This window comes from Leuresthes tenuis, unplaced genomic scaffold (genome assembly GCF_036924035.1).
Source record: "Leuresthes tenuis unplaced genomic scaffold, fLeuTen1.0.hap1 SCAF_10, whole genome shotgun sequence".
NCBI classification, from domain to species: Eukaryota; Metazoa; Chordata; class Actinopteri; order Atheriniformes; family Atherinopsidae; genus Leuresthes; species Leuresthes tenuis.
In genome coordinates, this window is record NW_027325364.1 from 30035351 (window position 1) to 30062234 (window position 26884).

At 41.1% G+C, this 26884-nt stretch overlaps 2 protein-coding genes across 2 annotated transcripts in view; one reads left to right on the forward strand and one right to left on the reverse strand.

Moving 5' to 3' along the window:
- Positions 1–10209, forward strand: part of LOC140316988 (intermembrane lipid transfer protein VPS13B-like) — a 292443-nt gene extending 282234 nt beyond the window's left edge. Inside the window, exons 58-67 of the mRNA XM_072395068.1 lie at positions 626–1076; positions 1519–1677; positions 1908–2136; positions 4000–4176; positions 4552–4722; positions 5340–5516; positions 7176–7278; positions 8604–8772; positions 8864–8944; positions 9145–10209. Of these exons, the coding sequence (XP_072251169.1) occupies positions 626–1076; positions 1519–1677; positions 1908–2136; positions 4000–4176; positions 4552–4722; positions 5340–5516; positions 7176–7278; positions 8604–8772; positions 8864–8944; positions 9145–9393 (1966 nt within the window). The 3' untranslated portion in view covers positions 9394–10209. The remainder of the gene's footprint in view (positions 1–625; positions 1077–1518; positions 1678–1907; positions 2137–3999; positions 4177–4551; positions 4723–5339; positions 5517–7175; positions 7279–8603; positions 8773–8863; positions 8945–9144) is intronic.
- On the reverse strand, positions 10031–22051 carry LOC140316989 (regulator of G-protein signaling 22). The gene is made up of 19 exons (XM_072395069.1): positions 22024–22051; positions 20479–21025; positions 20137–20298; positions 19832–19976; positions 19357–19479; positions 18111–18212; positions 17273–17467; positions 16830–16922; positions 16291–16481; positions 16045–16207; positions 14496–14660; positions 13515–13583; positions 12826–12984; positions 12415–12594; positions 12171–12335; positions 11885–12016; positions 11146–11245; positions 10600–10678; positions 10031–10515 (listed from the first exon to the last, which is right to left on the reverse strand). The coding sequence occupies exons 1-19, from the start codon at positions 22049–22051 to the stop codon at positions 10467–10469; spliced, it is 2847 nt and encodes a 948-aa protein (XP_072251170.1). The 3' UTR covers positions 10031–10466.
- Positions 22052–26884: the final 4833 nt, after the last annotated feature.

A 26884-nucleotide genomic window follows, 5' to 3' on the forward strand; every position in this document is an offset into this window, starting at 1 on the left:
CCACAAGAAATCAACTGAGCGTGTTGTTCTTCCTTAGCACATGGAAGTTCTTCCTTACTTCCATGTGCTTTTTATTGCATTAATTTTTGGTTTGGTTTATGATAACTTTTTACATTACTGTTTATACTCCATGCACCAAGAGGCAGGCATCATTTTCACCACAGGGGGGCAATAAAACCTTCTGTTGTCATGACTGAAACTAGTCGTGCTGTAGAACACTGTATTACAACTTTATTCCATTACATCAACACATATCCGCTGTGTCATTTTGGCAAAACAGGATATTGATATAATGGCTTGTTATTTAAAAGTAAATAAATTACCTCAGACAATGATCTTTGTTAATGTTCTGGAACAGAATTCCTGAAACATCAGCCCAAGATGAATGAGTTTGGTCTTGTATTATTCTCTACAAATAATCAGTCATCATCGACATGCCTTGTTGAAAGTTTAGTATTATATGGGTTGGAAATGTTTGCTTGTACAGAAAAGGGACCATTAAACATTTTAAACTGTGGCCGTATTGCTCATGTGTGAAAACCAAACTCAGTTTTTACACACAACACACACTTTGTTGTTCAGGTAGTTTTACGCAATGATGATTTCATTTTTGTTTTGTCTTAAGGTCCTCAGAGTTGTCTTTTAGAGTCCTGCTGAGTGAGGCCAGCATGGTATTAAGTGATGATATCACCAGTCCTGCTGGGTCTGTGGAGCTGCTGAGACTCACATTAACCAAGCTGCTTCTCTGCCTGGCTCCTGCACCCACCTCTCTTCCCTATGAGCTGCCAGCTGACTCTTCTGAGGGTGCAGCACCCATCTCAGCTCTGATGTCTGACACGTCTCTGATCGAGGTCTACTGCTCCAGTCTGCAAGTGGACAACCAGTTGTATAACCGGGCAAGTTTCCACTTTCCCGTGCTGCTGTGCCAAGATCAGAGAGGAGGAGTTGAACCTGAGGGTCCGTGGAGCAGTGACACCAATCCCGCTGAGTCCCCTGAGGCTTTGGAAGGGTTCAAACGCTCCTGTTTTCTGCAGCTGAGGATGACCCTGGATGGGGACAGATTTACTGTGGAGGAGGTTTAAATCCATTGCTTCATCTTTTTGTTTGCACTTTCGTGTTCTCACTTGGTTCTCTTAGTATTAATGACATGCACTTCGGCTGGCAACAGCATAGTGACACAATCAGCAAAATTTGCACTCAACCAGTAAGAAAGTAATGTGATGCAAGCAGCCACACAGCAACCACTTTGTCATTTCCAACCACTAATTTGTCAACATTCCAATATGACGCTGATATACTAGACAAGGAAAAATTGTTTTAGAAAATGTTCTCTTCAACTTTATCAATTTGTGATTTGTTTTTAAAGTGCTCCAGCAAAGTGTCATAATTTAGGAGGGAAAGTAGTTCAAGAAATGTTGTAATATGTAAGAGACTTGTTATATATCTGTCCAAATGTCTTTATTTTCTTTCAAAATAAATGTGAGGTCTTTGAACATCTTTATCTGCTTTTTACCTAAGGTCACCTTCCAGCTCCAGCCTGCCAGAGTCTACCTTGAGGACACTTTTGTGTACTACATTAAGACCCTGTTCTACACCTACATCCCCGAGCGAGCTGTTGCCTCAATAGAATCCAAGAGGGGCAAAGAGCTCGGACCAGCTCCAATTCTCCCTGAACAGGTGCTCTACTTATAATATTTAGTTTTTATTTAGGTGATGTTATCTTGATCTTATTATTGCCTGGCACACGGGAAGCAGTGCCAGCCTAATTACAGCTAACAGCATGACTACAGTTTATGTTCTTATGGAATATTTATATCAGCAATGTCTTCGCTGTTGAGGGCAGGGGTAGAGCATAAATCATATTTCCAAATATGTCAGAAAAGAATGACCACTGTGATGTCATCCAGGTGCTTCAGTCAGTGCAGGCGTTGGTCCAACCCGTGCGCCTGCAGAGGCTCACCATCCAGCCCATCAACCTCCTGGTCAGCATCCATGCCTCCCTGAAGCTGTACATCGCTTCAGATCACACTCCTCTGTCTTTCTCCGTGTTTGAGAGGGGGCCGCTCTGCACTACAGCCAGACAACTGGTTCATGCTCTGGCCATGCATTATGCTGCTGGAGCCCTCTTTAGAGCTGGTAGGTACAAAATGGAACGAGACATACAACCTCCTGTGTCGTGTCTCGTATACAGCCTCTGCCATATCATTTACACCTCACTATGCATGTTTATGTGAGTCTGTTAATGAAGCACACTTTTTTTTATTTTTGCGCCACTCACTGTCTGTATAAGATTTTTACTTTATGTCACGATTTTCTGATGTAAATGGCCAAATGACTCATTCAGCCCTATGGATTGCAAACCCAAAGCAAACACTGGCAGAAGAATAACAATGTGTGCACAAGTGAGATATTCTACCATTTTTTCCTCACCAAGACAAGAGTTGAGCTTTGAGAGGATTGCACCCTGGGGTCTCATTCGTTCATGGAAGAAAGTGCAGTGAAACCGTAGAGCTCGAGGAAGCTAATACTGCATCACAAAAGGGCTAAGAAAGATTTACTTCAATTGTCATAATTTACTGTTTCATCATAAGGTTTGACTCATGACTCAGTTGAAAGGTAAAACTTTATTGTTAATCTGTGAACAGCCACCAGGTCTAAGCTGTCCTATCAGGCCATGTAACGGCTCTGTATCTCTCCTGCATTGTGATCCTATCTATTCAGAGCCTCTCACACATGGTCTGATTTAACCCCATCATTTTTACATCAGAAATCACCTTTCTGGCCAGATGCTTCCTTCTCGCTGTCCCTCGTTAGAGCCTTCATTTCTGCTCGTATTTCAACACGTCACCTCACCGCCTCTCCCTGAGTCATCATAGAGACAGGGGCTCTGGGAAGTGCTGCATTCTGGGCTGATTAACATGCGAACACCACTCACACATTACAGCCGTAAATCCAGGCGTGCTGGCACACAAAGACGTGTATTAGAGATATTAAAAAGCATTCACTATTCAATGCTTTCATTCTAATGTAGTGTATCTGTGTGTATGCGCGTGTGTTTCATTGCAAGGCTCAGCCCTGTAAACATCATCTCCTGTTAGGACTTTAGGCTTTACCAAAACCACAACTGGGAAACCATATAAAGGAGAAACAACCACTAGTCCCCACTGGAGTTGGTTTCCTAGCATTAGAGTCCATCACTCAAGCACAAATTGACAGAGAATGAGAGCAGAACAGAGCCTGGCTTCTTTAGAAATGGCTGTTTTATTTTTGTGATGCAGTTGTCAGAGCATAAATATCAATGGGCCGTGCCATCTGAAGGGGACTCTATGGTCGAATGAGAGAGGTGAGATGATAGGAGGTTGTAAATCTCGCTGGGACACATGCATGATTACAAGCAGGAGTCTGCCTGTCTGTGTCTGTGAGTGCATTTATGTGTGTTAAGGTTTGTGAATCTTTGTATTGCTAAGATAAGAAATTGGATTGATTAATTCAAATTGCTTTTGGCAAGAACTCTGAAACTGAGTTTGCTCAAGGGGCATGTATGTAGAGTACTCCTCAAGGGTTCCAGATGTTTGTCTTTTCTTTGCTGTTGAATACAAACCTTTTGGCAGCAGTCTGAAATATTACAATGGGATTAGTTCTGCAAACCATCTTTTATTAGATAATTAAGATTCCTTGCAATTCTTTTAAAGTTAAGTGTATTTAGATATTTGCTTATCAGTTTAAATAGGTTTTCCTGGCAATTCCAAAAGTACCAGGAAAGATTTTCCTGAAAACATACAATACAGTTCATAATAGTTTATAAACTAGTATTTATTGAGACGACTCAATAAGAAGAAGCTTCAAGTATGAGCCAAATTTCTCAACATTTGATTACGCACAAACCGATTAATACTGTTCATATGCAAATGAGCCCCTGAATGAGCACACAGGTTACTGTTCTGAATACAAAAATGTAACCGTACAGCATGCTGCATTATGGTTGATCCTCTATCTCAGGTTGGGTGGTTGGATCCCTGGAGATCCTTGGTAGTCCTGCCAGCCTTGTGCGGAGTATCGGTAACGGAGTGTCAGACTTCTTCCGCTTGCCATATGAGGGTCTGACTCGAGGCCCCGGAGCCTTCGTCAGCGGAGTGTCCAGAGGAACCACTTCTTTTGTCAAACACATCTCCAAAGGTAACACCAATACTCGTCGTCTTTGCTCTGTGTTTATGGGCTACAATATTAGTCTACAGTCCATGTAACAGATTTTAATTTATCTCCCCGTGATTTAGCACATATTCTATATCTTCTCATACACATAAGATTTATGCCTTGTTACACGGAAAATCAATCAAACTGAAGAAAACATATGTTCAACCAGTGGTTGACCTCATTGGGAATAATTTCTGGCTCAGCCTTCATTTAGAGGAGTCACTTATTTATTATTATTATTATTATTATTATTCAGACAAATTTTCCTGGTTTTAATCAGATTCATTTGCAGCCTTGACTTTTACCTCATCTCTCCGCCGATGAGCAGTGTTCACAGCACGTCACTTGTGTGTTTAGGCACCCTGACATCGATCACTAACTTAGCCACAAGCCTGGCAAGGAACATGGACCGTCTGTCGCTTGATGAAGAGCACTACACCAGGCAGGAGGAGTGGAGGCGACAGCTTCCAGAGAGCCTTGGTGACGGACTGAGACAGGGATTGTCACGACTTGGCATTAGCTTATTAGGTATGTGGGTATGAGCACAGGTTCAAATTCTTCTCATTCAATCATTAGTTTTTATTTGTGGCTTTTGAAACATTGACAGACAGATATTTTTTAGTTTTTCTTTTCATCAACCATCCCAGACAGGATCCCTGCCTCAACATCAGGTCACCTAATATGTAATGAAATGTGTTCTGCCCACACACACATTTCCTCTGCTATCCATCGGCACACACTTAAGAGGTGCCACTGAGGGGTATGAGACAGAGCAGTGAGACAGCACAGTGGGGACTCCATAAACACCAAGAGGGCAATAAAACTCAAGTCTGCCTCAAATCAGATTCAAAGCTACACAGATACTATAGTGTCATTGAAACCAACAGCTGCTTATATCTCTGGGTTACAGGGGATTATGATTCCTGTGATGCACTGATGATTACATATAAGTCATCCATAAAATGAATGCTCACATGTTTTCCGTATGAGAAAGGCATGTCTGAATTCCTGTGATTCCCATTATAGGTCTAAAATTCACTCTTTTTGTCCCTTAATCTATGAAATCTCTGTGTATTTTGCAAGTTGTATTTGAAAGGTTTTATTCTAACAGAAGCCATCAAAGATTTTTTTACTTGTCTTTTCAGGAGCAATCGCAGGCATTGTGGACCAGCCCATGCAAAACTTCCAAAGGAACTGGGAGATGCAGAGCTCAGCTGGAAGCAAAGCCAAGGGGGTGATCTCTGGGGTGGGGAAAGGCATTGTAGGTGTTTTCACAAAGCCAATTGGGGGAGCAGCTGAACTGGTGTCCCAGACAGGCTATGGTGAGTTTAGCAGAGTAAAGCAGATTCAGCTTCTTTTTTTTTTCTTGTTTAGAGCCACCCTTGAAGCTGCGTCAGTAAATAGATCTTTTTGCATGTTAGGGGATAGTTTAAGACCTTCAAGAAGCAAACAATATGTTTAATCCATTAAAACATGATGCAGCATACAAATATACCAGTTCTCAGGTCTCTCTTTTGTGGAGTAATATCTAACACAGAAGATTTGAACATAAAATCTGAGATGTTAAGATGCACACTTTCATATCACAAACATAGAAGCATCTTAGCACTGCTCACATAGCAGTGACTTGAAGTTTGGCCTCCCAACAATTTATTCTGCACATCCCAAGCAATATGGCTTAAGTGTAACTTTTCAAGGAGTCTAATACAACAATAAACATATGTATGAATTTTAGTTGGTGTGTCAGCAGAATCATGAATCCGTTCATTTGATGAACAATCAGTTCCCGTCTCTCATCTCATCTCATCTCAGCTCCTGGCAGGAGCCAAGTGTTTATTACAGACAGCTGCTGACAGACCCCTGACACACACGCACAATTGGTTTTTTCAATACTGGTGGTGACTCACCATTGGCATTATACATTCCCTAGCCCTTTACTTTGCTTTACATTGCTCCTGAATGCCTAACCCTAACCACAAAACCCAAGTTTTGACCCTCAAAAATCCATTGAAACATCTGGGGCCTAATATTTCGTCCCCATAAAACGTGTTGGAGCCCACAGGCATAGATAGTGTTTTTGGACCTTATGAGTAAGAATAAGAACAAGAGCACACACACACACACACACACACACACATGTGCTCAGTCTTATGTGCACAAACACTTGTACATACAGGCAGCTCAGTTCTCTGGAGTTACTTAGTGTTTTATTGGGGGTAGAAAATGGGGCTGGGGAGTGGGTCAGAGGGTGGTGTGTGTTGGCTACAGCACATAAACTACCAATGAGGTGAACCACTCCATATAAAAGCAGTGCCTCCCCGGAGCCTGGCTCTGATCTGCCTGACCCTCTGAGCTCAACAGATTGGAGCACACAAAAACAAATGTTTGCATATCCAGGCTACTGCAGCTGAAAGACACACCAATGTACACACTGGCACTCACTCCGTGCTTTGACCAGATGGACGCATGTCCACATTTCTTTGGGCAAGACACTTAACCCCCACACTGCCTCTGATATGCTCATCAGTGCTTGCCAGTACATGTAGATCATCTGTGTTGTAATTCTCCGACACTTTATTTTGTTCTCTTATTAAACACATGGATCTACACAAAGACTTTATAAACACCCACTGAGAGCTGCACAGAATTTACTACAGCAGTGACATTATTAACGGAGCCCACTGTATTCTTTATGGTTCTGTTGGAACTACTTGATGACTTCACCGGTTTGCTGCTGCTGTTGCTCTGCTGACGGATCGGATTGAAAGAAAACTGACCATACGCACATGGGTTCTGAACTCATTTGACATATGCACACAGAATCCTTTTCAATATAGAGCGAAACGCTCTGTAGTAGTTATACTTGGATTAGAATGACGTCGATGTAATGCTCGTGGTGTGTAAATGCACGAATGTAATCCATACCAAAGTCTAAGTGGACGTTAGTCCTGCACTGATGTTGACTGTATTTGTTCTAACAGGGATCCTCCACGGAGCAGGACTGTGGCAGCTTCCTAAACAGCTCTACCTGCCCACAGAAGAAAAGTCAGCTCTGGCCTCAAACAGTCACCTGAAATATGTCTGGTATGTCTGGTCACAGTCGTTCATTATCACTGCTGACTACTTCTTTACTTTTGCCCAGCCCCTGTCTATAAGTTAGACGTGTTTTTTCGCCCCTGCCTCTGTGCTTTTCTTGATTTCTGTCCAGGATCTGGTGTTCTTTTTCTCTCCGTTACCCCTCATCAATTCTGATGTTTTAAAAAAAAAAAAAAAAAAAGTTTTGAGGATTTTTCTTTTTTTCTTTTTAACTTTGATCTCACACATGGTAGGCAGTCTGTCCTTCCTTGTTCTCATCAAGTCATTTTAAGGGGTTTTTATAAGCGCTATGCCAAAGCCTCAAGCTAGGAGCTGTTCTTGTTATTTACCCATGAGTCTGATGGGAGAGGTTTCTCAGTCCCATCAAATAGAATAGAAAGCTTTCTCTGTGTGCTGGAGGAGTTAGAGCTTTGGAACTTGGTAGAGACTCGCTCTTTAAAGATATGTGGCATCAAACATTTGTCTTTTAAAATGAATAAATAATTGAACAACTTTATCTTAAGCATGTAGTGTCTCCAAGAGTAAAGTTTGCACTCACTGTAATGCTTGATATGTTCACAAAGATTTATGAGAAGCCTCTGTATCCAAAACGTTCTCAGGAGCTGCACAAAAAGCATCAATTCCTGTAGTTCAGTTTGGTCTCTCTGGCTCTCAAACATTTACATCTAATAGCAGTTTGTCCACTGCTGCTGTAACATTAGAGAAGGTTTTTTTTCTCCTCAAAATTACCATGTATAAAAATGATGAAGTAATGCTCCCTTTTAGTTTTCTTTCTGCATAGCTGTCAAACTGGTTTCCATCAGACCTCCATCAATTATTTTTACTACTACAGGTAGTCCAGACACTGAAGGGTCAGACTGTGAGCAGTGTAACACTGAACAGACCCAAACTGTGCTCACTATGGTTTCTTCAACATCTGCTCTGCAACACCTGCCCTCCAATGTAAACACTGTCAGAACACTGACTGAACACTTCAGGCTCTACACACACATTTCCCGATTGAACGTGTGTGTAATCAGAACTACACAAAGAGCAAGTGGAAATGTAAATTACAGGATGTACGCTGGAACAAATGGCCACTCGTATGTGTGTTGAGGTTCTCTGGGTCCTTTGTTTATAAGGGAAGTGTATACCTGATGTAAGGCTTGTCATTATGTATGTGTGTTTATGTGCTTACAGAAGTTGTGTGTATATGACTGTTGCCTGTAATGCGTGTGTTAATTTAGCATGAGACCCGACTCTGTGGAAAGTTTGTATTTTCCAGTCATGTTGCTAAGTATGAGCAGTTTAACTTGTTTATAATGTGAATGCAGGAAGATGCTGCAGTCTCTGGGACGACCAGAGCTCCACATGGCCCTGGAAGTGACCATCGTGAGTGGGTCGGGTCATGAGCATGCTGGCTGCCTGCTACTTACCTCTGAGGTGCTGTTCGTGGTCAGCCTCAGTGAGGACACCCAGCAGCAGGCCTTTCCCATCACAGAGGTAACCCACCTAAATTAAAGAAGTCAACGTTTCTTTAGCTGGGCTGCTGTGCAGACAGTAAAGCGAATGTTAAACCTCTTGTCCTGTGCAGGTGGAGTGTCAGCAGGAGCCAGAGCACCAGAGCCAGCTCACACTCACGTTGCAGCAGCAGACGGTAACGAGCGACGCTGAGGTGAGACAGTGATGGAGTTGCACAGTGGGGACACATTATGTACAAAAACTCTGCTGATTAGTTACCACGTGTAATGCTGTCTGATGAAGTTATGTATAAGTAAAGGTTAAATCAGTTTCAGTAGTATTTAGTTGGCATTACAGAATTATTAACGCTCCATCAAAGCAGAGTTGTGTAAACACCCGTCTCTCCTCCCTCAGGCTGACGGCCTCCGTGAGCGCCTGTCAGAGCAGCAGTATCGGCGACTAGTGGATTATGTGATGCGGGCTTCCCAGTATATCTCTGCCTCCCCTGCCTCCCTCCAGCTGCAACCCCCAGTAACTCTCGCAGAGCCACCACCCTCTGTCACAAAGTGCTACCGCTACTTGGTGGATCCTGCCTTTGCCAAGGTGTTTGTTAGCAAGTTTACTGTAGTAAAGAACAAAGCCTTAAGCATTGGATTCCACTGATGCTGTAAAATCATCTGTGGCTTTCTCAGACTGAAAGGAGTAACAAGATCAGAACTTTTCTTTGCAGTGTTTAGAGTAAGCTTTAAAAGAAATCCTACACTCTGTGCTTTGTCTCCTTAAAGTTAGCTTTCCATTTATGCAAAACATACTTTTTAATGTTAACATTCATTTCCTCTCTTGCCTTAGGGATGTAGAGAATTTGTTGGCAAGATATTTTCTGATACAGTGAACTCATAAACTACGAAAAATGAATGGAACTAGAATCTGTTTTAATCATAGAAACACATGTACGTTTGGACATTTCAGTGAGTATGTACTATAGTGAACACTAAAACATGAGTTTTGTCAAAGTTAGACTGAGGACTTGGTGTGAAACTTCCTCAAGATAACAGACAGACAATAGTTAGAGCAGACAAGGATCATTTTGATTTGTTTAATTTCTGTCAGAACAGTCTGCAGTGGTTCACCCTGCAGAACAAGCGTTGTGTTTACATTCAGCATATTGTCTTCTGCCAATGTAAAGTGCAATATTATATACATGTTGATGGAAGCTTGAGATACCAGCTGTTGACCAAAATGTTTTTAGATGATAGTATGTTACATCATCTAAAAACAACATACTTTTTTGACAATAACACTGTTCTCTGTACCTTGTGTTGATGCCAAACCCTAATGATGCAAAAGTGTTATCATTGCTTTTTATATTGTTGTACCACTGAATTTTCAATATGAGATTTAAGTCTAATGCCTTTGTTGAATAAATCTATAATATATGACTAGAGAAACTTCTTATTAAAAATAATCTAGAAACTATGAGTCATTGGTTATTTTATCATGACAGTTTACTGCACTTAAACCTAAATCCAGTTCTGGTTGGCGCTAACTGGACAGTGTAAGTGGATGTTTGTGTCACGGTTTCAGAAAATACTCTTACATAATGCCAACCTGACCTGAAATGTCCACCTCATCATCAAGATATCAGTGGCAGCTCTGTTCTCAGTTTGCAGTCATCGTGCTCTGATAACGGTGTCAGTCACACACGTCTGTTTATCCCAAAGTTGTGATGCGTGACATCAGTTCTGATACTTCTGTCTCATTTCATGTTTCAGGCTCTGACACCTCCTGCAGTAAAACATGAAAGTGTGTTATGTTTATGAGACAAAAATATCTTAAGTGTGTCTTCAATCTACTACATTGTTTACTTACGGTCTGTTACACTGCTTGCTGTCAGTTCTGGAGGGTGGCTGCCGGTAGCTGTGCTTACTGCAACATTCAGTTGAGGAATCTGGTGGAGAGAAAGAAAAAATAAAATAGACAGAACAGCGTTAGGCCACTGCTCGTATGGTTATTTTTATGTCTTAAATACTGTTGATGCGTTAAAAACTCCATTATGTGGACTGCGTCTCCCTTTGGGTCATATGGCACCTTAATGATCAAATCAGTGATGATCTCCATATGTGTTTCTCCTCTACATCATCCCATTAAAACACCATTTCTGCTATGCTTCATATCCTTGTATCCTCATTTGGTTTGGGCTGGAACATATACCCCTTCACAGAACATTAACGGATTGGCCAATGTGGCTGTTTGGCCCAGTGACAATTCTGTGGACTGTGTTAATTTGACAGCACTACGGCTTTGACTGCCAGATAATATCAGAACAAAATGACATTCTCTGACTAGTAGTAGTGACCTGTCAAAAACGTTGAATATGTGAGTTCCATTGAGCCTGAGAAAGAGTCGTGTGCATACCCGAGACTGTGGAGAAAGAGGTTTCCAGCTGACTTTGTCTCCTCAGCAGCAGCTCCTCTTTCTTCAGGCCTGCCATGTACTTGGAGTACGACCACAAGAGCTGAAGGAAAATGTACAGACATCAAATCTAATGCAATTAGAGAAAAGCTTTAACAGAGGATTGAGTCTATCCTTTACAGTTTGTGGTTGGGACTGACAAGTCCTTATGTGCACTTCATTAAGTACTTAGGTTTATCTGAAGTGCAGTTATCATTTCAATATGTTAGGTTTTCAGATAGTTATCAAAGTAAGTTTGGTTTACCTTCCTGCTATATTTTACAGATACATTTTCAGCTTCATCCTAAAGCTTTTAAAGAAGGTCCATTTTATCTGAGACGCTTCCTCAGTTCTAATTCCCCCAAATACATAACCATTTATGGGATCATTAGCACCTTCAGCTTACGTCATTTCTAAAGGTGAAGGGACATAACTTTGAAGACCATAATGTACACGTTCTCGACAGAAAAGACCATTTAAGAGAAGAGTTAAGTACTCCATCTTTGTTACTGGTTAAATACTAGGTTGAGTTAGATCTAAGGAAGTCTCTCCCTACCATCCAGTTAGAATTAAGTGATGAGCTTCAAGTGGCTTTCTATTGAAGCTCTTTGGATTATCATGACTTAGATGGCTGAGAATCTACACACATCCTGAACACTACAAAGTAATGCTTCCCCTTTAAGACCAGATTACAGCTTCTTACCGGCTGCATGGGAGTCAACAGCACTCTGCTTTGCGTCTGCTTTTTTTCACTTGTTCCCTCTTGTTCCGTTTCTTCATCTTCTGTCTCATCCTCCTCTTCTCTAAAACATGACTCTTGTCTCTCCTGCTCCTCCTGTACAAACAACAATAGATTTGATAGATAATTGTTCCATCCCAGATTTTCATGTTGAAGTAGAATTTCTTTACACTCTACATTTCATTTTTCTCATTACATTTACCTTTTTTCACACATTTTGTACACATATTTTAGATCTTTGTACCCTAACCTGTGCACTCCTCTCATCTTCCTCTTTCCTTCTCTGTCTCCGTACTCTGGCTTTGCATTTGAGTCGTTTCTCCTGCAGTATAAGAAAGAGTAGCTCCTCTTGGATGCTGTTGCTAAGCTCTTGAAACTCCAGCCAAAACTTCAGCAGTTCACTGAACACCGACATCTACATGAACAAAAACATGCAAGTTTAGGTTTAATAAACAGAAACTAATATACCAACACTCCCTGTAGTGAAACTGTACCTGCGCTTCTCTGAAGATGTAAGGGCCGAGTTTGTGACGCCTCTCCAAAATACGCTGGGCCTGATCAGAAGGGATATCTATCTGCAGAGCCGGGGGCATTGAAGAGTTGATGAAACAGCTGATGATTGTGGAGATCTTTTGCTGGATGGTTGCCTCATCACTGTGGGAATGACAAAGGTCCTGCATTTAGGAAGACAGAGAGGAATGTAAGATTACACGAGCAATTCTATGATCCCACTCCTGCTGAAATGTTTGGAATTTCTTTTTTTTTTCCCCATTCAGACAGGACAATTGGGGTTAAACATATTGTATTGAAAAAGTCAGGTTTAATTTTTATCACAGGACTTTGGCAGGTACATGCTCCATGTGACTCGCTTGCACATCAACCTCTAGGTATTTTTTCTTTTTTACCTTGTACGTCTGCACCTCAAGCCAGAAGCGAACATCATTTTCCAAGAAGCCTCCCTTTAGAGAGACAAAGTTTAGGAACTGCTGGCAGGTGGAGGGATTAAGAAGGATTCTTCGAAACACCAGAATCTCTTTGGAAGAACTCATCCACAAGCCCTCAGCCTGCAAGGAGACAAGACAGGACACCCATGATATTTTAGTCGACCTTCACCTACATATAAATATTTTAAGAAAGCAGATATTTATGGTGCTGTAAATTATGTGTTCTCATGAACAGCATCAGTAAGGGTTAGACTGTGACCTATGAGTTCACAATAACTTTTTAGTACTTTTTCATAAAAAAAAAAAAACATTATTTGCCAATGATGACATAATGATCCTAAAGATGAGTCACAGTTATGTAGTAAATTTAACTCCTTCCTGTAATCACCCTGCCTGTAGATGAGGTGAGAGGACGGAAACAGAGCTGCATGGAAAACACTCTAAAGACTATTAAAGACATGTCAGTAATGCTGATGCTTTAACCTTTTTTATCCTGGATCCAATTTGGAGAAACTATCCTCAAGGCCAAAATGGTGCTTGACAAAGCCAATGCTTGAAGCCAAGTCATGAACAAAATCACACATGCTGTCAGACCAGGAAATGCCTTACTTCTCTCCATTGACTATATTCCCAACAGGATTTCTTCTTACCTTCCAGGCTTCTTTCCTCACTCTGCGTCGGCGGAAGATTTGCTGCGAGAGCCTGTATGCTGCTTGCAGCTACCACACAAAAACACACACACATGACGGGTCAGAAGTCAGACACTGAGTAAACTAGGACTTAAAGGAGACACTGAACACCTTTCAAAGCGTTCTCTGTTGCTCTTGGCAGTAACTAAAGCACTCTCTGTATTTTAATTTTTTTTAACCTTTAATCTCCTCTGTCTTAGTTTCCTCCAATCTCCTCTCAAATATCGCTTAACCTTTCTGTCTCCCTCCGCAGATCTCCTTGTCACCTCTTAAACATCTTTTCCACCCTTACACTCACATCCCATCCAAAGTGTAATGCTAAACTGTGTCATTACTTAATGAGAGGATCCGTGTCAGCAAACATTGTAAACTTGATAACATAATGATTCAAAGCAGCGGAACCTGCGGTTTGTGTTACCACCTTATGAAGCAACCCGAGAGAGCGACAGGACGGTGACAGCACTTAGCAGTTGCTCACATTGCACTAATATATGTCTGGTTGTCTCATCTCTGCTCACACTTGTGGCCATTATTCAGCTGGAATAGAATGCAAACCTAGCTTAACTCTAATGAGTTAGATATTGTAGGTCTGACACTTTTCCATTTTTGTGTCCGATGTTGGATGTCATGCATATATTGTGTAGCATATACTGGACGTAGAAAGGCTGATCTATAAAGCAGAAGAAAAACAGTATTTACTGTTGTCAGCAAGTTACATATGACTGCAATCCTCAGTAGTCACTGTCAACCCCGTAGTATGTTTGGCAATTTGATGTGTGTACATACATCTTTTTTTTTTCCAGATAATATTCTGGCAATAGCAATTTGCAGTTAATGTAGTTACCGGCAGTTATTATCTGACAGCTATGGACTTTCAATACAACCAGCAAAAGCTGAATTTTAGTCTTAAATCTTGAATGGCTGAGGATTCAGAATGTCCACCTTAGGTTTGTTTTTCCGTCGCTCAGTGAACTCTGCTGTAGACAGAAACAAAGGCAGCCACGTTTCCTCAATGTGATTCCTGACGACGTCCTGGATCTCCATGACAACTGGGTTTGAGAGACACTCTAACTTCAGACGCTCGAGTCCACCTGTCAAACGCAGCACCTACAAACATGCAAAGGAGCAGTGGACACATAGGCACAGTGGAGTGCTGTTAACCACAGCGTTTGATATGAATGCCAAAGATGCTGAGCACATGTAAATAGATTTCCTTCAATAAAACCACATGAAGAACAAATGACGAGAGACTAAAAAAAAGACTGCCCACTGTAAGAAACCCTACATCCCGACACCTGCTGTGCTCTTAATCATTCCCACAAACCCTCTGTTCTCTTTATATCCCCTCTCTGCTTTCTGTCTTCATACAACAATCTGGCCATGTCTCCCTTCTTATATCTCCTTTTTTCTTTCTCTCATTTTATTTTGTAGGCATGCATGCACACATACACTTGCACAGGCGTTTGAAATGAGAACCAATCACGGCACTGGAGTAGGAGTCAGAAGATGAAAGAGGGCCATTCTGTGACAGGATGACTGAGTGACTGAAGCAGTGAAGGGCCAAAACAGTAAAGCTGTCAGTCTCTCTACATTGCACGTACAGAAGAGAACCAACAGCTGCCAGGGCCAATCCTTACAGAGCTGGAAGCGCTAGAATTGGCATTCACATTCAAATGCAGCTCTGCAAATTATTTTGAGTTAATTTCTAAGATGAGGATGACAAATGATGAAAGATCTTGCACCAGAACTGAATTCATGTCCTCGCAAGTACATGGATTTTGTTAGATAACATCAAATAAAATCTGTTCAGATGAACTCATTCTGAACATACAGCCTGTTGTTGAGTTTGGCAGGACTGTGAGGTTTTGTAAGATAAAAATACTGGAAACCACAGTCGTATCTCACACAGAATAACAATGTACTCTGTGTCATAAACATTATGGTGTAACCCTTTTTGGGTGCCCAAAAGAGAAAATCAGTTCAACTGCTTCATGTCCCATCTACTCATCCCGACTCTACACCCTCCGCCCTCCTGCAGTAATGTAATCCCAGGATCCAGAAACCTAATCTCAAACTATAAATGTCAGGACAGATTCCATCCTACTGACATTGTTGCTGGAGCCGATTTTTGTCTTTCTGAGTTCAAACCATACTCCTCTCCTTCTTCTCATTTTAATTCTAACCATGTTGTCTCATCCCCAAAATACCCACTAACACCCTGCCTTCAGAGCTGTCAGCATGAAGTCTGCAGGATGCCAGAAGAGATGGGGAGTTGTGCGAGAGCTGCAGAAGCCTCCTTTTATCAAATCTGGATGCTGAGCCCCGGTTGCAACTCAGATCCCTTATTGAGATTGTCATGTCCCAGAAAGACTGATTCCACCCCTGTCTCTGTAAGGCTTTCTCAAAAAGTTAACAGTAATGACTCCACTAACATGGGCACATTTACAGATAAAGTGAAATGATTTTTAAATAATACGACTGACTGTCATACATCGTCCTGTTGTTTTTCTGTGGCAGGACTGTCAGAGCCAAAGAAGTACTTCCTGTTGAGGTATTTAGTAGCAATATGAGACGACCTCTCCTGTCTTACGGCCCTATCCTTCTGAGGAGTCCTCCTGTACTGCTCCAGATCCAGCCAACACATCAAATGGATACTGCACTTAAGCACAAATAGTCAGAAGCAAAAAAAAACAATAATAATAATAACTGGACTGGATGTTAAAAGTTGTAAGGTCACCTGGCATCCTGATTCTGTAGGAAGGACATAAAGTGCCCAATCTCGTGACGCTGATGAAGTAAGGATTCCAAATTGTAACCGTGGTAATTCAGAGGCACACTGCACCATGAGTCGGGTGCGTGGGAACCCTTTGAGAAGCGAGCTGAGGTAGTAATAGATGGAGATGGAGGCATAGACCTGCAGGACTCCCTCTGTGGAAGAGACCCAGTGGGGGGAAGGAGAGAATAATGTCAAATATGAGTATAGGTGAATTAAACTGTGATCATATCCTGCCTCACACATCCTCACATCTGCTCAAAGGTCACTGTCAAGTTGTGAGCTGCATGGATTCTGTCTTTTTTAGTATATAAAAAGCAGTATCACACTATTTCTAAAAGTAAGTTAATGCCACAGAAAACAGTCTTGAAACAGATTCTCAACATTGTTCCTAAGCAATTGAAATACTGACAAGAGGTCACTGCCCAAATAGTTTCATTAACTGTGTCATTAACTGAACACCTGCATTGTTTACATGTTGAAGCTGCGTACAGAAACCAGACCTGCTTTAGCTGCCGCTCTGATTCCTCATACAGAGTCCGGAGTTCCCTGAACTCCTGGCTGTCAATGCAGCGCACCTCCTCCTGCACACACACCTGTACACACACACCTGTTCAATTGCTGAGAAGTACTGAGTAATTTCCCCAGCCAAATGACTCCAGTGAATCTGTGAATTTTAAATTGAATAGTACATGACGATTATCATTTTATCATTTTAATCCATTTCCAAATGTTTTGGAGTCAGAGTTTGGGTAAAGAAAAAAAATATTGGACTCATAACATTAACTTACCGTTTTTATTTATAAACATACACATTCTTGGTACTTTCTTGCTTGTCAAAAGAGGAATGTTTATCCTTTTGAAGGGCATTTTCTGTGATCATAAGGACCATAAAACTTACAAATGAAACAGAAGGACAATGACTTTCTAAGTGAACCGTGTTCACCTGCTGGAAGGCGTCTTTGTCTCTGTTGATCAGCAGAGTCCATGGCTCCAGCAGGATGCTCAGTGCATGCTCCTCAACCTCGTCAAAGAGCTCCTCAAAGGCAGGCAGCAGTTTGCTGTACACGTCCCTCCTGATCTCCTCATCTACATCAATGCTCCTTGTGGCATAGCTGAAAATATAAGTGGAGGAAAGGAGCTGTAGAGGAAAGAGGAAAAAAAAAACTTCACTTCAGAAAAATTTCTCCTTAAAACCACAATCACTTTCATCATCACTGTTGCTTGGTGCCCTCATACATAATAATCCTAATTCTCATCAGTGCTGCCATCACACCACATAAATGTCACTTTTTTAACCCGCTTGGCCACAGCACAATGGAAAGATTTCTAAATGTCATTCCTCTGGTGACCAAAAGGTTAACTGATGGAAAATATATCTCACTGTAAGGTATTCTGGACCACTCCGCTCATCCTCCCTGGTCTTGCTGTAGTCAAGCAGTGTGGTTCTGGGTGACTGGATTGGCGCAACGCTGGGGGGGTGGGGGGGGGGGGGGTCTTACTCACTTGTTTTTATGAGTTTAAATTTCTCCCTAAAGAATGGGAGTGGTGAAGAGGGTAGAGAGCAGTAGAGAGAATGGCGAGGTAAGCCAACAGAGCACAAAACAAGGGCAGGTGTGTGTGTGTTTTATAAAAGGGAGGATACCGCTACGGTTTAATGACTGATGGTTGTTTTACATTACATTTAAACAGCTTAATTTTCTGAAACTTTGTTGATTAAATTGTTCTTGGCATCAATTTATTTTCACAAGGTCAGTATAAGGCTGTGTGTGTTATGGGCTGACCTGTGCCTCTCTTTGTACTCTGTAGGAGTCCAGTCCATCCTGGTGAAATAGCTCATGGTAGTGCTGCAAATCTGTCCAAAAGTAGACAGCATTTACCCACAGCTGAAACAGGGAAAAAATGGAAACATTAACACAGCTCTTTGCTGGCCACTATCAGTAACATGCAAATAATCATTTACAGCCACGACATCATGTGCGATGGACAACATTGATGTGCAACTAAAATTTAGTTTTTGAGAGATGTACACATGAAAGCAATCGTTTGTCTTTAAAACGGTGCTCATAAATTAGTGATGGACACAAGCAAATTACTGATACTATTGACACCTTGTGGTAAACATAAATACACAGTTATCCCATGTTTCTATCAATACATTTTAATAAATTTGGAATCGGTTGCTCCAGATGAGATATCATATTAAAACCTCCTAAGGAAGTGACAGTAGAAACTTCTGAGATCTAAAGCCCTTTGTGATTGAAATGTGGGGTGATTTCTAAAGAGCTCTCTCAGGCCTTCAGGACAAAGGCTGTTGGTGTGTAAAAAGATATTCAAGAAGATCTCCAAGTTAGTTGAGATGAATAATTTTTATGTAAATAGAATCACCGACATTTACCAGTTGTGAGAACTGGCCACTCTGCAGATAAGTCTGTAGCTGTTGTGTCAAACAGCATTTGTTTACAATCAAAAAGAGATTGAACAATTATAAGTCATATAAGAGAAATAAAAGAGCAAAAAGAACATCAGAGAAAAAACTACAATGACCATATGGGCAAAGACCAGACGTTTGGAATAATGAACTCTCGACAGAAGAATTCTGCATCATTTCAAAGAGTGATTGAAAGAGCTTGAAAGTTGAGGTTGAACTGGAAGTGGATCTGTCAACGTAGTAATGAATCTCAGCACACTGGCAAATCCACCAAGTAATAGTTCAAAATGAACAAATGGAGGGATGGCGTTGTTTAAGACCAGATTTAAATACCATACGAAATCCTCCACACATACAGAGGGTAAAAAGAGGGTATAACACATTAAATACTTTCCAGCTGAAGATATTTTACATGTAAGTGTGTTCAAAACACCTATAAGTTACATCTGAGGCCAGGGACATACTCATTTTCTTCTATTGACAGCATAGTTTAAAAAAATTACTGAAAAAGCTCACTTTCCTCGTAGTGCATCACCTTCATCTGTATACGCTGTTTCAAGGAGCTAGTGCTCCTTGAAACTACTCGTAGCAGTTTGTACCTGATTCCCAGATTGTTCACAGAAGTGTGTGAAGTATAACCCAGCACGAGACTCAACGAAGAGAGCCTGTAACATCTGCTTCACTCCTCTGCTGCACAGTAATTGACCTCTGCCAGACAGCAACTGATGGAATGCAAGAATGAGACAACTTATAAGAAAGCAAATGATAACATGCTGAATTATTAATTGTCCATCAACAATCAATAGTTCTCAAGGAGACATGTAAACCTGTCTCATGTCTTAAGGGGTTGAATACATTTCTCTAGTTTACTGTCTAAAATCTAATGATTAACCAATTTATAAGAATGTAAAACAGATATGGAGCAAACCCTCATAGAAGAATTACCTGGATTTTTTTTTCCATTTGGACCCATTACCTCATTCTCACTTAAAGCAAGCAACTTGATTAAGAAAACAGACCAATGAGAACTGCATAGCAGGCAGCCAATGTGGTTTAATATCTCAAATTTCCTACCTGTGTACAGGCAGAATGGGGGGACCGAGGCAAGCATGTGTCGAGCTGGAGGAAAGGCAGAGTTGTAGAGCCATGGCAGGGCTGTACTGAAAGGGAACAGTAACAGTACTCCTCAAAACACTGGGATGTCCAGAAGCGTGGAGCCCTGTGGGCAGTGGTAGCACATTTTTAAACAGCTTATGCAGTTTATAACCAACCACGTGAAAATATATAAAGAATTGTTAGTGTAAATGTTGTGTTATTCAGACATGATTTCACCAAATGCAGTTTTTGTCATTAACATTAAGATAAATACTAGGAATCACCAGTAACAGAGCAGAGACTCAGTTAAGCAAAGCTGAACTGAGCGCAGTTTCTCCTCTGTCCAGCAGGGGGAGGTAGTCAGTCCCAGCTTGGAAAGCAGCTCCACATTCAAACTTCTCTGACTGCTACTTAGGAGGTACCAGCTCCTCATTAGGACCAAATACCTAGAGCGGACACCACATTGCATCTGATACACTTATTTTCATTTAGTTTTACAAACGACTTTGTTGCTCTAGAAAGGTATTCTTAATCAAAACATGAAACAAGAAAGGAAAATAAAGAAATAAAAATAAAGAAATCACATAAAATAAAATTCTGTATCATGATGTCGAGGCAATATTTACCTGTTTTTCCGCTCACTCTGTTGTATAGCTTTCAGTCTCTCTATATCCAACCAGAGATCAAATAGCTTCCGTCCTGGTGTTCCTTGCAAAAATTCCTTGAACTCATCCAAGCCGCACCTTTTGCTATGGCAACACATGCCATGCCAACACATATCAATATTTTCCTGGTTTGTTGGTGCCAACATTTTCCTCCCCACTTTCCTGTTCTTCACATCCCGTTCTGTCTTTTTCTCCGTTATGCTGTCCAATCTCTCTCCGTCTTCACCTTCTGAGTGTTTCTTGTCTCTGCTGTTGCAACTTGGCTGCTGTCCAGACTCGCTGGCACCCTCAGAGGTGTTTGTCAGCTTTTGACCATCTACCATGTTGACTACATATTCCAGGTACTCGAGCTGCTGTTCAGGAGACGCAAACATCTGGTAGCTCGATTCCTTGAGATGTTGCTCTCCTCTAATATCTGCTGACGCCCCGCTGACGCCGAGGCTCAGTTCTGTTTGTAAACTGTGGAGTTTCTGAGTCTGCTCACATTTCATGGGAGAGGAGGAGAAACCTGATGACAATAAAACACAAATTTTCTGGCTCTCAATAGCTGCAATTATATCTGTAATTAAACGATTCATGTTTTTTTTTGTGATATTTCTATTGCCAGGGGATAGACTAGGGATGGTAATTGTTAAATTCTTAACAATTTCCATCCCTAGGATAGACACATAATACAAAGTAAACACAAAAAACTTGTGCTGCAGAAGAAAATAGACCAGACTTAGTGCATAATCCCTATAATCCCTATATAGACCCTATATAGAGTAATGCTGACCAACATGTCATTGGGGTCATCAGGTGGTAACCTCCTTTCATCAGAGTTTCGTCTAGTTGGGCCCATAAAAACCTCCAGGAGACTAGACAGTGATCACTGGCATCCCAGAGTCACTCCCCTAATGCCAGCCATCACTGCTCCTCACACCACAACAAGCACCTTTTTTTTCCACAACCAGAAGCTACCCCAGCCTCTCACCAACTGCCCACCAGTTATAGCAGGGTGGGGATACAAACCCTGGTTCGGGTAGGGGGTAGAAATAGAAGAGGTAAAGATAAGTAGGAATAGGATTCAAACCCTGGTTCGGGTAGGGGGTAATGAAAGTATAGAGGGTGCCAGAGGTGGAGGCAGGACAAGACACCCAAGCAGATTCAGCAGACAAACTCACCTAAATAGTCCTAAAATCACTAAAATGCCAGCAAAATCAAGTCTATACATGCCAACTCACCTAAAATGGCCACCTGGTTGGTTCACATGGGCCACACCCTCCACTTAAATATATCCTGGATTTCTTCCTTACTTCTAATCCTAACCCCAAGACTCTGTTTACCCTAAGTGCTCCCCCTGCTGGTCCCCCAGCTACTATTGCTTCTTCTAATTCAAATCCACTGACTAGACTTTACTGTCTCATCTGACACTTCCATCGCTATTTTCCTCACAGTCAGTTCACTTACACCCAACTCCATCAACAATGAGACAACAGACTTTGCAACAAATCCTCTACAACCTACTTCCAGTGAACAGATCCCAACTTTCCATCCTCGCTGCTCTGCTTCTGCCCCCAACTCCACATACCTAAGCTTTTTCCTTTCTTATGCTTCTGCCACTAATTCCTCCCAAGGAACAGTCAGCTCTATGGAATAGACTCTCATTCTACTCCTACTTCTGGGGAACAACAAGGTTTCCTCCTAAATCTACCTGCATCTCCCAATCACAAGCATCCTCTGAGCTGCCCAGCCTCCTTATTGTCTTATTAACTTTCTTCCCCTCTTGAACAAACTGAATAGCCACTCTCTTCACCTTAGACCACCTTAGAAGAGGAGGGTCTCTTCAATACCTGCAGCTAAGCTTCTTAATACTTGGTTATGTTACCATATAAACCGGCCTTGTGACAGACTAACCTTACAACCTAACAAAATATGCCTTAGAGTTGCAGTACCTGAACATAACGGGTCTCCCTATCAAAAATCTACTACTCCTTTCCTCCATACTCTTTCCAACTAAGCTTTTTCTTTTCTACACCTTCCCAATTCAACCACTGTCCCTGCTTAGTCTGAGCCACTGCCTTTGTACCCCTTAACATTTCCTCCTGTCTACAAACCTGCTCAACAACTAGCTTTCTCTTCTCCTTGGGACCTGTTATTGCCAAGCCCCAAGCCTCCCCGGCCTATTTGAACATTACCCACCATCTTTGTATGTATAAGAGTTGCTTCTGCCTCCTGAGCTGCCATTCTTGGATTCCATTTCCTCCCCTTGGTTGGGTTTGGAACCACCTTACTAACTACCACATCTTTACTCCCAGCTAACAGGAACTCTGGCCTTACGTTAGTACATTTAAACTCCTCTGCTAGACTAGATATTGGGAGCTGGAGTATGCCTTTCCCATGCAGTGCCACAGTACTTAAGCATCTAGAAACACCTAGCCACTTCCTAATGTAAAAGCTAACTAATCTTTCCCTTTTTCTGCAACAGATAATGGAATCTCATACACAGAGATTACTTAAATTAATGCCACAGAATCTTAACCAAGGAAACGATCCAAACTGCAGACACCACAGCTTCAACTTTCCTGGAAGCCCTGATTTATCTATTCTATCTAATCCCTCAGCAACAACTTTCCAAAACTGCACTGCCTGCTCACCATCATTTAAGTCTGGTACCACATACCTAAACTCTTTACTGCCATTTCCTTAATTATTGGATTTTTTCTTCATCTTTTACAAACTTTCTATCACTTAATTTCCCTCTACTTATTGAGATACTTCTAGACATAGTAGGTTTGATTTTCATACCAGCCCACTTTAGATTTTTATTAAGTCTCTCAAGTATTCTCCTCATACATAGCCCTGTTGTAGTCACCAACGTCATATCATCCATGTAGGCCCTAATTGGTGTAAGGCACATGCCATCCTGACGTCTGTCTCCACCTACAACCCACTTGGAAGCTCTAATAATTATCTCCATCGCCATTGTAAATGCTAATGGAGAAATCGTACACCCTCGCATAATGCCTCTGCCATCCTGTTGTGAAACCTGCTTTACTTAGGCACAAATATCCTGGAAATATACTCTTATTAAGTTAACAACAACTACAGGCACTCTAAAATAAGCAAATGTTTTCCAAATAAGTCTGTGTGGCCAAATGCATTTGCTAAATCCAGAAATATAACATGCAAGTCTTTTTTCTCACTCTTTCTGAATCTGATGCTAAATCATGCTAGTGTGCTCTAAACACCCTGCAAAACCTGGTATTCCTGCCTTCTGCACAATAGTATCTATTGAGCTATTCTTTTCTAAATAACTAGCTAATCTCTGTGCAACTACACTACACAGAAAATCTTCCCCTCTACATTTAGGAGAGAGATCATCCGAGGACTCTTTCTCTTTTGAGATAAGAATGCCTCCTGCCCTACGCCATGCTCTAAGAATAAACTGTTTCTCCCAAATTATTAATTGCCTCCACAAAAACTTTAAGATATCAGGTACACTTTTATGAACCCGGTAGGGGACTCCATTTGGCCCTGGGGCCAACGAAGCCTTTGCATGCCTGATTACCTCCTCAACCTCTTTCCATCTCGGTGGTCTAACATCCAACTAATGAACTATCTCTCCCAATGATGGCATGTCAGGTGGAAGGCCTACTACTCTACACTGCTCAAGATCTGAATATGTATTTCTTAGATACTCTTCCACCTCTGACTTTGTTGCTTTAAGCTGCCCACCCTTTTCCTGGTTAAACAACCCTTTAATAAACTTGAACAGGTCCCTGTAAAACGCAGTCCTTACATATTCTACCTTCTTTCTCTTTTTCCTAAGATGTTCAGTCCAATTCTTCCTTCAAAACATTAATTCCATCCCTCTCTTCCTCTGTAGCTCTTTTCCACTGCTTTCTTAAGAAGAAACTTCTTTCCTTAACCAATTTCTTAATTTCTCTTTGCCGTCTAGACTTAACCATACCATTATACTCTTTCAACCCTCTTTCTATCTTGCACCCGAAATCTTTCTTCTCCATGGGAGTAAATTATAGCTCTCATCTTCTCTAGCCTATCGCTTGCATTTCCTCCTAGCCTACTTAAAATTTTTGAAAAATCTTTATAGACTGCCTCCCATTCTTTGTTGCTATTTGCCCTCGGCCACTTAACTCCAGCTTTCTGCTCTATATTTCTCTCTCTAACTGGCCTATTCACCTCAGTATCAGTTGCATCCCTTCTTAGAACCTTCTCCTCCTCCACCTCTATAGCTGTGTTATTGAGATCCTTCATAATATTGGTCATGTTCATATACCCTGTATCACTTAAAATGAAATGTTTACTCTGGCTGTCATTATCTTGACTTGAACTACTTTTTATGAATTGGATTTGAATGTATTTGATTGAATTTAAAAAGTGTTTTCGCATGACTTTTGTTGTGAATTGGCAAATTCTTCCAGTCAAATAAGGTTTAGTGTCATTAATTAAAACTGAAGTTTACATCACTCTTAAGTTGAAAATTCAGACTCACCTTTATTTGTTGAAAGATTCTCTTGAGAATGTGACGCTGTCAACACTTTCAATGCATTGTTGTTTACTTGGTTAAATTGGGAGTGGCCATGCAGTTGTGGGGCTGAAAGAGTAGGTTGACATGAACTCCTCTTGTGGTTAAAGAACTTTGGGTCCCACTGAAACAACAGCTTGGCTAGTCTGGAAAACACCAGAGATGCACCACGTATCACAATTTTACTTACTTGTTACCATTTACATATTACTGCTTTTTTGTGCAGCTGGAAAGTCAAGTGTTGTATGTGCCGTGTATGTCAGTCAGTCTTCTGTCATGTGCAGTATAAGGATTTAGGAGTAACTGGACGCAAACAGGGCTTTAGTTGTAAATACAACTTAAATTCCAAGATGCTACTGTACCAAGTACAGTTTTTTTTTTCTACATGACGGTGCTATAGATGACTGGTTAAGCTTTAAAATCCATCCATCTCTTTTTTATACCCACAAGTCGCCAGTCCATCACAGGGAGCAGTGACAATGCATACTGAAAAGTTAAGTTAGAATCAGCAATTACCCTTACATGTGGGAGGAAGCCGGTGTACCTAGAGAGAGCACACGTGTGCACGGGAGAACATACAAACTCCTCAGCCAGGATTCAAACTAGAAACTCTCTTGCTGTGAGACAACGGGACTCATCACCACAATAACATAAGCTTTATGCAGCTCGATAAAATAACCAGGTTGAAGGCATCTTAAAATGACATTAACATGCTAGGCTTATTTTTTAAAGGCACATTTAATCAGAATTTCCTCAATATCTAGTCAAGGAGCAAAAATATTTCTTATTTGATAAAATACAAATGGCAACAATAATAATAGTCAGTGATTCAAATCAGTGAAATAAGTTGAAATGATTTGTTTTGTACCCAAGAATTTAAACCATTTTCAGACCATGTGTAATACCTGTATTCATAGTAGCAATCACTCTGAAGGAAAAAGGGCAGTCTTTCTCTTAAGATCCACTGAATTCCTTGGTCTTTGTCAAGGCACTGTGAAGATCAGAGAGATGCTCCTTGAAACAAGACTCAGACATTTCCGCTCAAAAAGAATGTGTTTTCCAGACAACTTACACAAACAGTGTAAAGGTTGTCTACTGGAATCCTGGTCAGCTCTGTGGGGTCAGCATTAAGGAGATGTGATTTTCTGTGATTCAGTTCTGTTCTGATTCTTCTAGTGACAAAATCAGCTGTTCCGTTCACCACTTCAAACAGTCTGGTCCCCCGATTGTATAGCAAAGCCTCCATGAAACACTTGGAAAATAAATAAATACTATTAGAATGGTAATCTAGTGTTCTCTATACGTTGAGTCTAAATATATTACGCCTTCCTTACTGGCAGACTTAAGAAATCATTGAAGTAGTGAACCAATACATCATCAGAGGCCAGAGAGCTTTCCTGAGTTAAGACGAAGGTAAAAACATTTAATTAGGCGAAGTGACATATGAAAATAATGAAATGTCATAAAAACACATACTCACAAAGTTGCCAGCAGTAAGTTCAGCAAATTCTTAAAAGAAAGGAAGACTTCCTAGTTACAAAAATCAGGATAAGTTCCAAAAATCCACTTTACTTTAAAGTGTAAATTGTTGCCCTTACCTGTCAAAATGATTCCAAACATCGTTTACCCCAAACATGCAAAGACTTGTTTTTTCTGCCACAAAAGCAGTCACTTTCAGCCATATAATTGCAGACAGAGCAGGTTGCTATGGAAGTGGACTCAGTTTCAAAACACAAGGGCAGTAAAAGTTTAACTGGAGAGGACCAGAGAGAAACTGTTGCAATTCCTCTCTGATATCCCAAAAATCACTTTATTCTAAATCATTCACAGAAATTAGCA